General features: G+C 50.1%; 1 protein-coding gene across 1 annotated transcript; it reads right to left on the bottom strand.

Moving 5' to 3' along the window:
* Nucleotides 1-526: 526 nt before the first annotated feature.
* LOC137419172 (uncharacterized) lies at nt 527-9,986 on the bottom strand. The gene is made up of 3 exons (XM_068105336.2): nt 9,872-9,986; nt 9,106-9,721; nt 527-1,483 (listed from the first exon to the last, which is right to left on the bottom strand). Exons 2-3 carry the CDS (start codon nt 9,583-9,585, stop codon nt 1,340-1,342), a joined length of 624 nt encoding a protein of 207 aa, XP_067961437.1. The 5' UTR covers nt 9,586-9,721; nt 9,872-9,986; the 3' UTR covers nt 527-1,339.
* Between the last annotated feature and the right edge of the window lie 1,681 nt (nt 9,987-11,667).

Below are 11,667 nucleotides of genomic sequence, written 5' to 3' on the forward strand. Positions count from 1 at the left end.
ACGCCACCTACCACCCCCACACGAATCGCCAGGGGTCGTTTCGGCTAGGTCATCAAGACCCCCCTCAAACTGACTCTCCCGGTGCAAGTTATTTCTGGGGGGGGGGGCGCATGTAGCAGTTACCGGAAGCATGACACAATCACCTTGCACCGGCCGATGACGTAACCGGCAGGCGGTTACTTGCCCCGACTTGCCCGGACGTGTCCGGACTTGCCTTGCCCGGGTGGACTCTCAATTTGCATACCACGCCCCGTTGAGAGGCGTGGCTGACTTATTTGCATACCACGCCCCGCCTGAGAGGCGTGGCTTTTGTGTGGTGAACTTTTGATATAAATTGCCGCCCGTGTTAACGGGCTATTCAGTGCTTTTGAGTTCTTTCGAGTTGAGCTAGAATAAATAGCTCAGTGAAACTTCGTTCCTGGTGTCGTCCATTTTGTCCGGCTTTATCGTGCGAGCATAGCTCCACACTCCAATATTGCAGATAACTGAACAAATAAGGTGTCTATACAGATGTTGTTGTGTTTTTAACCAATGTTTATTTATTTTGTAGTACAAGGGTCAAACATCATAATATAACTCTTCTCTTTCCAATTCCAGCTAAACAGTCAGGTAAATGCTTCTCCACTATGAATCACTCATCGTTTTCAATGAAATCGTCAGAGTCCAACTCGTCCTCTCCTTCCTCGTCCTCCTCCTCTTCCTGTTCACGCTCTCCAGTGTCCAGGAGATCAACTAGCGAGGTTGGTAGGGCAGGACCATACTGGTTTCAACACTCCTTCATCAGTCCTCATCCATCCTTGCCCCTCATCATAGAGTTTTGGCTTTTCCAGAATAGCTTCATCAGCTCGCTTGTACAAGGCGACACGGTGGTTCACACGTTGGACGTGCGGCTTCAGAGCAGAGTGGCATGGAGTAAGTCGAGCCAGGTCGACCTTAGACTTGGAAGTGAGTTTCTTGTCTTCCCCAACCATTTTGCGTAGCAACTTGGCACGGACGACGTCCACTGAAGACTCACGACTCTGTCCATACATCAGACAGGTGAATTGCTCCAACTGCCTCAGCACCTCAGGCTTGAGAGTCCAGTCGTCACCGAGTTGACTAAACGCCTTGTGAAACCTGGGGTTCTTCTCCAGCTTTTTCAAGGGCCCCACCTTCCCCTTCCCTTTGAAGGCACTGGTACAGTCTTCTCCGCTGAACACATAGAACCCAAGAAGAGTGGCGCAGTAGTCTTCTCCCAGGGATTCTGCAAGCTCAGAGAGGTTGAGAAGTTGTCGATGTTTCCCTGACCACGTATCCAGGTATACAGTCAGCTTGATGGCATGAGCATGGTAGAGACGAATCATGAAGATATCTGTGTCAGGTGTTCTGACCACAGCATTCGTGTATCCGAGGGTAGCAGCATGATGGAGGTACAGTACCACCCTTGTATCAGTCTCTTCCTGGTTGCTGTAGTGTAGATTGTGGGGAGCTCACGCACCTCAACCTGAAACACAAAGGGGCATTGCACTTCAGTCACAACCAATTCTAGATCTAGACAAAAATCACAGATAATCACTTATAATTTACCAATTTTACCAATATTTAGATATAAGACTGAAAGAAAAAATCGCATCACCAATCACCAACATTTTATACTATTGTTACAGACGCGGTTTTAAGATGTTATTTTACCGAGCGGTTGGTATTACCGCGTCCGAACAGTTACTCCCCAATTAGAACCCGATTCACCCAGAACTTTTTCCGGATCGCCCCGCAGCTGCTCAATGAGGGAAAAGACTAAAACGACGCAATGCAAAGAGGAAAAGGAATAAAACGAGAAGACGTACAGACGAGTAATGGGATTTATTATTTACACAAGCAAAAAGGAGCAATCAAGGTTTATTTACAACACATAAGACGCAGGTGACACAGTGCAAATACTAGCTTATAGTTATACAGACTTAACTTATTCCCAGGACAGAACAAACAAAGACACTGACTCACGCGGGGAATTGCAGAGTGGATTGCTGGAAGGAGGTGTGTGGCTGGAGGGGGGGGGGGGGGCGGCACGGAGCTGGCTGGAGCTTGATCCCGCACGGGACGTCGGGCTGGACCTCGACGGCCGCTGATGCCACCGGGCCTGTCGTGTGCGCGGGATCACGGGTCGGAGCTGCTTGGTGGAGCCGATGCGCTGGTGGGGGGTCTGGCGTGACGGGTTCTCTCCTCCTTACGCGCTCTTGCTCTGATGACCCAGCTCTTTTTCGTCCCTCCTTGTCTCAACTCAAAGTGCATCTCTCTTGGGAACACCCCCGCCGTGGGTTATATAGGCCCCGCCCCTCAACCTTTGCGAACCTCCCCCAAACGTTCTCTCCCCGCCCTCTCAAGCCAAACCCCTTGTTCATGGTTGTTCGAGTGGGGCTGGCTCGCTCCTCCCCTCTCTGACGAGGTGGGGACCCGCCTTTCTTCCCCAACCCTGCCTCGTGGTCAATGGCAGATGAAGGGAAAACCGCCCAACATGCAGTTGGCAATGCGAATTGCAATTGATGAAAAGGGGGGAATGGAAGTGTTGGGAGTGGGAATGAAGGGAATCTATCTCTTTCACTGGTGCAATGGAGTATTTCAATTAATGGGAGACACAGCCTTACTCTAAAAACACATAATAAGAGATAACTATCAAACAGCGGTATTCTATTATTTGGCTGACGTGTATGCTTGTGGACTAATTATGGGATGCCCTTTCACCTTTACACAGCTCCGGAGGCAGGGGGGCGCAGAATAAACAATAATAACAATTCACACAATAAAAAAAATACACAGTTCTCATACCCGCAACACTGCACCCTCCTCCTCTTAGGCACGTCCCGGGCCTACAACTTTTATTTAGTGTGACACGTAGGTGTAGTTCCCTCTACTTTTAACCTGACCCTGAGTGCGACAGTTTTAAAACATAAATAAATGTGTCCCGCTGCTCCATTGCACCCTGCCTAACAGACTTACGCCCACAGTTAACCGAATTGCGGAATGGTCTTCAAACTATACACTGACGGTGGGAAGCATTATTTACAATGACGCTATTTTTATTTACAAAACTAACCCAGGACCTGTGATTGTTCTTTCTGGGGGGGGAGACAGTCTGCTCTGCATCGACGCACCATGAAAGCACCCAAAAACGCACCAATACAAGCACCCTCAAGCACCAATCGGTGCAGTCACCATTGTTCATCAATAAAAATAAACCAACAACCCCTAACCCTGCAGGTGATCTCTTGCTCTTCGGCTCCCTCTGCTGGTTATTATTATTTTACTGGTGTTGTCGTCTTCCCTTGCTGGCGGCCTATTTGCAATAAAAGAATGCACCTAACGTGTCCGTTTTTATTTTATTTATGGCCCACAGGGGCCGACTACGTGTGGTTCACCTGTGGGGCATCGGTGCCCTGTGGCCAAGGTCCGCCGGCAAGATTTCGGGCCCTCATGGCCGGTGCCAGCAGAGGGGCCATGCCCCAACCCATGGGGTCCATAGGTGGTGCTCGGCCACAGACATGTGGTCCATAATGTGGTGCATCGATGCAGACAGCTGGTTCTGGGAATTTCGGGCGCACAATGGCCGACCCACGCACGCTCCCCTCGGCACCCAATGGCGCACAGGTCATGTGGGAGACAAAAGGGGAAAGACAAATGAGCGAGGGGTAAGGTCACAAGGGTACACATCAATAAGGCAATGCAAGGCGAAATGCGTACGGAGGGCGAAGTGAGAAAGCTCGTCCCTACCGTACGTCACACCTCTGTCACCTACACTACCCTTGCCCTTACTCCATATGTACAAAATCTACACATTACTAATTCGTCACTACTGTCACGTCTTCCCCATATTTCCCCTATACCAAATTCGTCTCCACAATCCCTCGACTTCAAAATTTGCCATCACCAAATTCATCATCAATCCTCATAAGGAGGAAGAGATGGAATTACGCACAATGTCACACCCACGTCATGATGCGTCTCACAATCCATCATAAAAAATAATCAAAACATGGCATGGTGTGGAGTACCTGTCACCTCAGGTGAGTGGATGCAGATGGTGCGAGGAGATCCTTCTTCCTAACTATCCTCTAAATGACTTTAACACACTTTACACTACCCGGGGTCTCTCCCTGCCAATCCATTGGCCAACTTACACTATGGGTTCTAATAACCAATTCCCATTGACCAAACTGTGGTGCTTCTCAATTTGGGGTCTCACTCCCCCGATTCATCTCCCGGTGCCCTCGCACAATTTCTGGGCTGCGACGTGTAGCTCTCCCAGCAGGTCTACCCACCTGCACACCTCCACCACTGCAGTTGCCACCCGAGCTTACCTAGCTCCTCACCCTAACCTAACTAACTGCGGAAGGCCCTCTCCTGGCTCTGTCACCCCTTGGTGCCCTCTGGCACTGGGCTACCCGGGTCTGTCCTCTGGATCCTCGGGCCCCATCCACAACTACCGGCTCCCAGAGCCCACCTGCGGCCTCACCTGGCCGACATCCTCACAGTGGTGGAGTGCCCAAACCAACTACACACACTAACAGGCTACACGCCCAGCCATTTCCACAACACTAATGCACCCATCCAAAGACCATTCTTTCAGCCGCACCACAGATGCCAATATTCAACCACAATTTACCTGTACCCTCTACCTAACACTTACACTACCCGCCTCGGGTATTCGTGATGGGGGTCCACTCTTCCCCCATTCACACCTTCACACCATCCACTCCACTCCACAATTTCCACCATACTCACTCCACGACCATCCATTCCAATACTCCATACCATTTATTCCATACACCTGTCCTCCATTCACCTGTCGTTGCACACCTGTGCAATCATACCTGGTGCCACCTGCACCCTCCTCCTCTTCCTGGACCAGTTGGTCAACACAACACACATCACCATCACTCACTCATACACTGCTCCACACACCTGTTCAGTTGCACACCTGTGCAATCACACCTGTTCAATCCTCAAACACTCGGCATCATCTCAGCTAACTACTCCCTTCTGAAACTTGCACTTCCCAGTCGCCCCTTTAAACTATTGCGCTCCCTCGTCATTATAATCCACACTAATCTACCTGCGTCCCCACTACAGGTATCAGTCACTAACTAACCTTAACGTCACCTAATGTCATCTTCGCTAGATCCCTACAATATAACCTAACCCACCCGGGCTAGTTTTCACTGCCATACACCCCATAAACTATAGCGCATTTGCCCCCACCCTTACTGTGAGGGATGGTGGATTTGCCATCCCTCCACATCGGGGAGGTCCCACTATCAATTTTGCACATCCAAATTCCACAAATCAAAAATTTTCCATTTACTGCCAATTCCACCCACTATTATAAATTTCGTATCAAATCACTACCATCATCATCACATTCCGCTATATCCTAGCCTTGGTGCGTCATGACATCATTAAACTCGGTTCGTAAAGCCGAGCAATGAATTCGGGTGGTTTGGTCGCCTGCAGGTTGAATCCGTCCGGCTTTCGGTTCAAGGGAGGTGGTTTGGTTGGACCGAGGCTCCACGCACCATCTCGGCGCGGCACCTTGCGGTCCCGGGCCCGATGGCTCGATCTCCCTCGGTCGGAACCCCGTCCCCACGAGGGGGCACCGTTCCGCCTCCTCCCACTCGCCCTTGAACCGGACCGGTCGCCTCGCCCGACAAAGCACGGACTCGACCGTGCGGGGCGGGGCCAAGCCCGAATCGGCAACGACGCTTCAAAGAGAAGCGACGCAGCATCGACCCGCGCCGGGCCTCGCACCCAACAAAGCACCCCTCGCACCGAGTGCTCGCATCGGCTATCCGTCGCCCTAACCGCTAACCCGGTTACCGTCGATGCTTCACTTGCATGCTTACAAGCATACGCTACCCCTTTCACCCTCACAAAACCTGGCGTTCCAACGCCGTCCGTACATTCCACCAACGCTCTCCCTGTTACACACCACACCTCTCGCGCACACTCTTGCGCACACTTTGGTCCACACCTCTCCTCCGTTACGTCCTCCGTAACACTCACCATGGGCGTGCACTCTTGCATCCACCCACTAACGCGCTCACCTGGGCTCTCCCACATCCGCGCTACCACCAATTCAGGTGTGCTTTCTCGCACACGTTCCACCACCACCTTACTCTCCGTGTCACACTTCGTACACCCCGACGTGCATTCTCGCTCACACTCGGTTTCACACTCGCGCTCCGATGTGCCCTCTCGCACCTGCGCCATCACCAACTCACTATTCGTGTCACACTCCGTACACCCCGACGTGCATTCTCGCTCGCACTCGGTTTCACTCCCACACTTTATAGCACACCCACTCGCCGACGCACACTTTTTTCTCCCACGCGTGCCATTTCCACTCACACGGGACCCTTCACCAACGCCCGGATGCTTCCTCGATCCCAAGCGCGCGACAATTCTTTTGTCGCTAAACATCCTCTTACAAAATCTCCCAGCACAATACACAACAGCACGACTCACCTGGGGGATCCTTTTCTCCACGCGAACCTGTAAACTTCCATTTGGATTAGCGAGTACATCATCATGATTTGAGCAGGGACTTTGTACATTTTCCATTTCTCCCTGCAATTCCCGGGCTACCTCCGTCATCTCTTCAATTTCAATGCCCACTTCCGCTTTTTCTTTACTCACCTCGACGACTGTTGGCTTTAATAAAACACCCTCCTCTACCTCAGCGGTCGCCGGCTTTTCCAAACCCCGTGTCGCGATTTCTACCCCCGTCATTGTACCCGCGCTTTCCTCCGCTTCGCTCAACCAGCGCTTTTCGAACCGCTTTACCTCGTCGTGCACCCGTGGGACCCTTTCGCCCAACTTGCGGTCTCTGTCCCTCTGCTCCCTTGCCTCCCTATCGGCCCTCATTCCGTTCGTCATTACTTCCATTTTTGCCATCATTTCAATCACTAGGACGTGCCCGTACGTGGGTGCCCGTTCCTTGGTGCGGCCCAGCATCTAGTCGAGACCCAGTCACCCAGGCCGATCACCCATTCCGACCCCAAATTCCTCATCGACGATAACTAAACAATATATTATATTAATCGCACCGTACATACCTCCTTCTAGATCTTGTTCTTGTCTTGATATACTCACTCAGGCTCACTCTATCACGACTGAGTCCTCCCAGCTCCTCCAAATGGCGCCCGCTACGCCTCGAATTCACATCGGCCACGCCTACGCAACAACGTGTTCTGTGATTGGCTGGCCTACCCCGCAACCTGTTCTGTGATTAGTTTGGTAAATAAATCGCCATAGCTCGGTAACTACTTCTCCGATTAATATGAAACCTTGAAAAGGCACATCCTCAGGTCCCCAGCAATATACCTGGCAAGTTTCAAGTATATCGGACCCGTGGTTGTCGAGAAACAGCGGTCACAGACAAACAAACACACAGACACACACACAGAGATTACTGGAATTATAGATAGATAAAGACTCGCACGTACTCTGGCATCTCTGGCTCGGCTGCCGCGACCATGGGCGTGGCTAAATTTGGTGCCGCTGTAACCACGTGCGCGAGAGCGCCATTTTGTGCACCTGATACCCCCTCAACCACACCTTCTTTACTCTCCTCCACCCTTTCCTCCACATACATTTCCCCGAGGTCCTGGGTCGATTCTACCCCGTCTATCTCTCCCACCGGCATCCCGTCGCCTTGACCAGCCATGGCGTGATTTCAAAATTCGGGTTTTGCTTTAAAACAAAACAAATTTCGTCCGCTCCAAATTTTGACCAAATTTTTTTCTAGATGTTTTAAAAATTTGGTTCGGGCCCCGATTCTCACTCCCAGACACCAATTGTTACAGACGCGGTTTTAAGATGTTATTTTACCGAGCGGTTGGTATTACCGCATCCGAACAGTTACTCCCCAATTAGAACCCGATTCACCCAGAACTTTGGCCGGATCGCCCCGCAGCTGCTCAATGAGGGAAAAGACTAAAACGACGCAATGCAAAGAGGAAAAGGAATAAAACGAGAAGACGTACAGACGAGTAATGGGATTTATTATTTACACAAGCAAAAAGGAGCAATCAAGGTTTATTTACAACACATAAGACGCAGGTGACACAGTGCAAATACTAGCTTATAGTTATACAGACTTAACTTATTCCCAGGACAGAACAAACAAAGACACTGACTCACGCGGGGAATTGCAGAGTGGATTGCTGGAAGGAGGTGTGTGGCTGGAGGGGGGGGGGGGGGGGGGACGGCACGGAGCTGGCTGGAGCTTGATCCCGCACGGGACGTCGGGCTGGACCTCGACGGCCGCTGATGCCACCGGGCCTGTCGTGTGCGCGGGATCACGGGTCGGAGCTGCTTGGTGGAGCCGATGCGCTGGTGGGGGGGTCTGGCGTGACGGGTTCTCTCCTCCTTACGCGCTCTTGCTCTGATGACCCAGCTCTTTTTCGTCCCTCCTTGTCTCAACTCAAAGTGCATCTCTCTTGGGAACACCCCCGCCGTGGGTTATATAGGCCCCGCCCCTCAACTTTTGTGAACCTCCCCCAAACGTTCTCTCCCCGCCCTCTCAAGCCAAACCCCTTGTTCATGGTTGGTCGAGTGGGGCTGGCTCGCTCCTCCCCTCTCTGACGAGGTGGGGACCCGCCTTGCTTCCCCAACCCTGCCTCGTGGTCAATGGCGGATGAAGGGAAAACCGCCCAACATGCAGTTGGCAATGCGAATTGCAATTGACGAAAAGGGGGGAATGGAAGTGTTGGGAGTGGGAATGAAGGGAATCTATCTCTTTCACTGGTGCAATGGAGTATTTCAATTAATGGGAGACACAGCCTTACTCTAAAAACACAAAATAAGAGATAACTATCAAACAGAGGTATTCTATTATTTGGCTGACGTGTATGCTTGTGGACTAATTATGGGATGCCCTTTCACCTTTACACAGCTCCGGAGGCAAGGGGGCGCAGAATAAACAATAATAACAATTCACACAATAAAAAAAATACACAGTTCTCATACCCGCAACACTATTATTCACCAATCACAAAGAAGCACTTTGGCAATATTATTTAAGTTAATCCTGGTAACAATAATTAATAATAATATGGGTTTTCAATTTACCTTGCCATTTGATGAGACAGGTTGATGGGCTCTCCCCTCCACGATCAGCACTGCCATCTCTGTTCTCTCCAGCTTTGAAGCTGCCTGTTGATCACTCCATACTCGCAGCAGGAGCTGGCAGATCTGCTTTTTGTTGTCGTCATTTGCAAGGAACATCTTGAAGTCAAATGGCTTCCTGGTCACTGGTCCAGCCAAAATGATCTTCTCTGAGCTGCCACGCCTCAACCTCTCCTGCACTTTGATAGATTCCGGATGGTAACTGTCAGTCGAGAACAAGAAGTGCTTCTTGGCCACAATTTGGTCGAGCACCTGTAGGCATATCTCACCACAGGTTGGAGGAAGGTTGGCAAGGGTATGTAGCAGCGCCATGCCATCCTGGATGAACAGGGCATCCTTGGGGTATGGCAGATCTTCTGGGGTGGTGTCCTCCAGAAGGTAGTGCAGAATAGAGGTTTTTTTTGGTCTTGGAGAAAAATCCATCCGGTGTTCCAAGGCTGGGAGGCACAGGCATCAGGCAGTACTTCATGAGTTCTTCCAAGTCCAATGGCTCATCTTGACTCTGAGACTTGACGAGGAGCACGAATGCAAGGTTGCTTTGCTCCTGAAACTGTATGACCTGGAATGATAAATGGTTAACATGTTGATATGGCGTGCAACATAAAAAAAATACGTGTTCACATTTAAAAATGTAAAAATAAAGATTACCATTTAAAAATACAACATTTAAAAAATACAATTGCCCTCGGGTATTGGAACACCTCATTACCTTTCCCTGTGAGGATGTGAGGGTGACCTTCTTGTTGCAAGTCTCCATGGTCTTAAGTTTTTTCTTCTTGATTGGGTCGAAGAAGCTTCCTGGCTCTCCACACTGTATGCGTCTGATGAAGTCAGCTTTAGCGGCCTTGCCCACAGCTTCTGCTCCTAACACGTCCATCTCGACATCCATGGGGACAGGAGCACCAGAAGCCAGGGAGTAGAGCCTGTCCTTATCTGCGATGGTGAATGGATTTGTGAAGTTCCTCATAGTAGTGAGGGTTCGCTGAACGGCATCCACACCCTTTTTGACCTCTGCCTTCTCCAGCTTACGATGTCTCCCCGCCCTGGGGAGACTGCGTTCTGCGATGTCCCCCACTCACAAGGTGTTCTGCGCGTGGGCGGCAGTATCAGACTGGGGCGCCCAAACGCTCCCCGGCTAAAGTTCATCCTGAAAGCGCCCACATTGTGCGGACAAACCAAGTCAAGGGCCACGTGGTCAGGAGAACCTCGTCCCTTCCGGTCACACTTTGCCTATCGGCCGGCCTCGAAGACCGAAATTGTGACGGTGTCACCCGAAAAATGTGCGGATGCGTGAAATGAATGAAAAACGTGAAATGCGTGAAATGAATGCGTGAATGCGTGAAATGCGTGAATGAAAATGAATGCGTGAAATGAATGCGTGAATGCGTGAAATGCGTGAATGAAAATGAATGCGTGAAATGAATGAAAAAAAACAAAAAAAAACGAAGGTTTGTCCGCACAACTGGCTGTACAGTCCAGCAAAGCCACCTGAAAAGTATGAAACAAATATGTGACCTGCTCCCACATAATCAGTTACATGCCCCAATCATTAAAAAAAAGGTTTTGTGATAGCAGTTTACACTTTTCATTATACAGCTTCCTTCTACCTTTTCAGATGCATACAATGTTACTGGATGAAATTAATGATTTACCTGATGATTTGGCAAAGCGCATAAACGTTTCTTCCATTGTCATATCGACTGCACTGAGTGCTCCCGGTATCATTGAGCGGGCCACCGCAATGGCACCCTTGGTGAGCAGGTCCTTGCCCCCTGGGTGTGTGTTCTCCATATTTGTCAGGTGGACCTCAAGCCAGGTCAGATATCTGCAGATAAGGAGAGGCACTGATTACACGTAGAAACATTTATTGGATGAGCTCGTCTGATAATGCATGAGCTTTTACCAGAATATAACTATTAAAATGAACTCAGTTAAAGTTATCAATTTGGGCATGTAAATTGCACAAACCTGGAGTAGTTGTGTCCATCGAATGCAAAGAAGATATCCGCCATCTCTCCATTACATTTGTGAAACAGCTGGATGTTGTTGGTCTTAACGGAGTAGAGGAGCATGAAGACAAGATGACAGTGGGTAATAAAGGACATCCAGAAGGCAGCCGTCTTCCCCAGGTGGCCATTGCGCACCTTCCCCTCAAAGGCGTGATACTTCTCGATGAGGGTTAGAGTTGAGGGCTCTTTGAGGGCTTCATCGAGGTGCTCTCGATTGCAAGACTGGGTCATGTTGAGAAGCGCAGCAGGGTCAGTGATAAGCATGTTCTCCTCCTTAGTGAATCGCTCCATAACAGCCTCTCCATTGACTCACACACAGTTTTGAGGCAAAAGAGGGACTTTGCGTAGGCCTTTCCACTGATAGTGTGGTATGAAGTGTAATCCCGTGCGATTTGCATGCTAAAATTGATTTTTTTTGCATTGTTGGATTAATTCGAGGTCAAAATATTGAAAAAGAATGGGGTTCAAATTTTCTGACCCCCGGACCCCCTTTTAT

Source organism: Myxine glutinosa, chromosome 1 (assembly GCF_964187855.1).
Source record: "Myxine glutinosa chromosome 1, kmMyxGlut1.1, whole genome shotgun sequence".
In the NCBI taxonomy this organism is placed as follows: domain Eukaryota; kingdom Metazoa; phylum Chordata; class Myxini; order Myxiniformes; family Myxinidae; genus Myxine; species Myxine glutinosa.

Bases quoted from the DNA above. Each gene is read 5' to 3' on its own strand.
- LOC137419172 (XM_068105336.2), bottom strand. From the start codon at position 9,585: ATGGATTTTTCTCCAAGACCAAAAAAAACCTCTATTCTGCACTACCTT. The intron at 1,484-9,105 runs GTAAATTGAAAA...TTTGTGTTTCAG, and splicing joins CTGTCTCATCAAATGGCAAG to GTTGAGGTGCGTGAGCTCCC.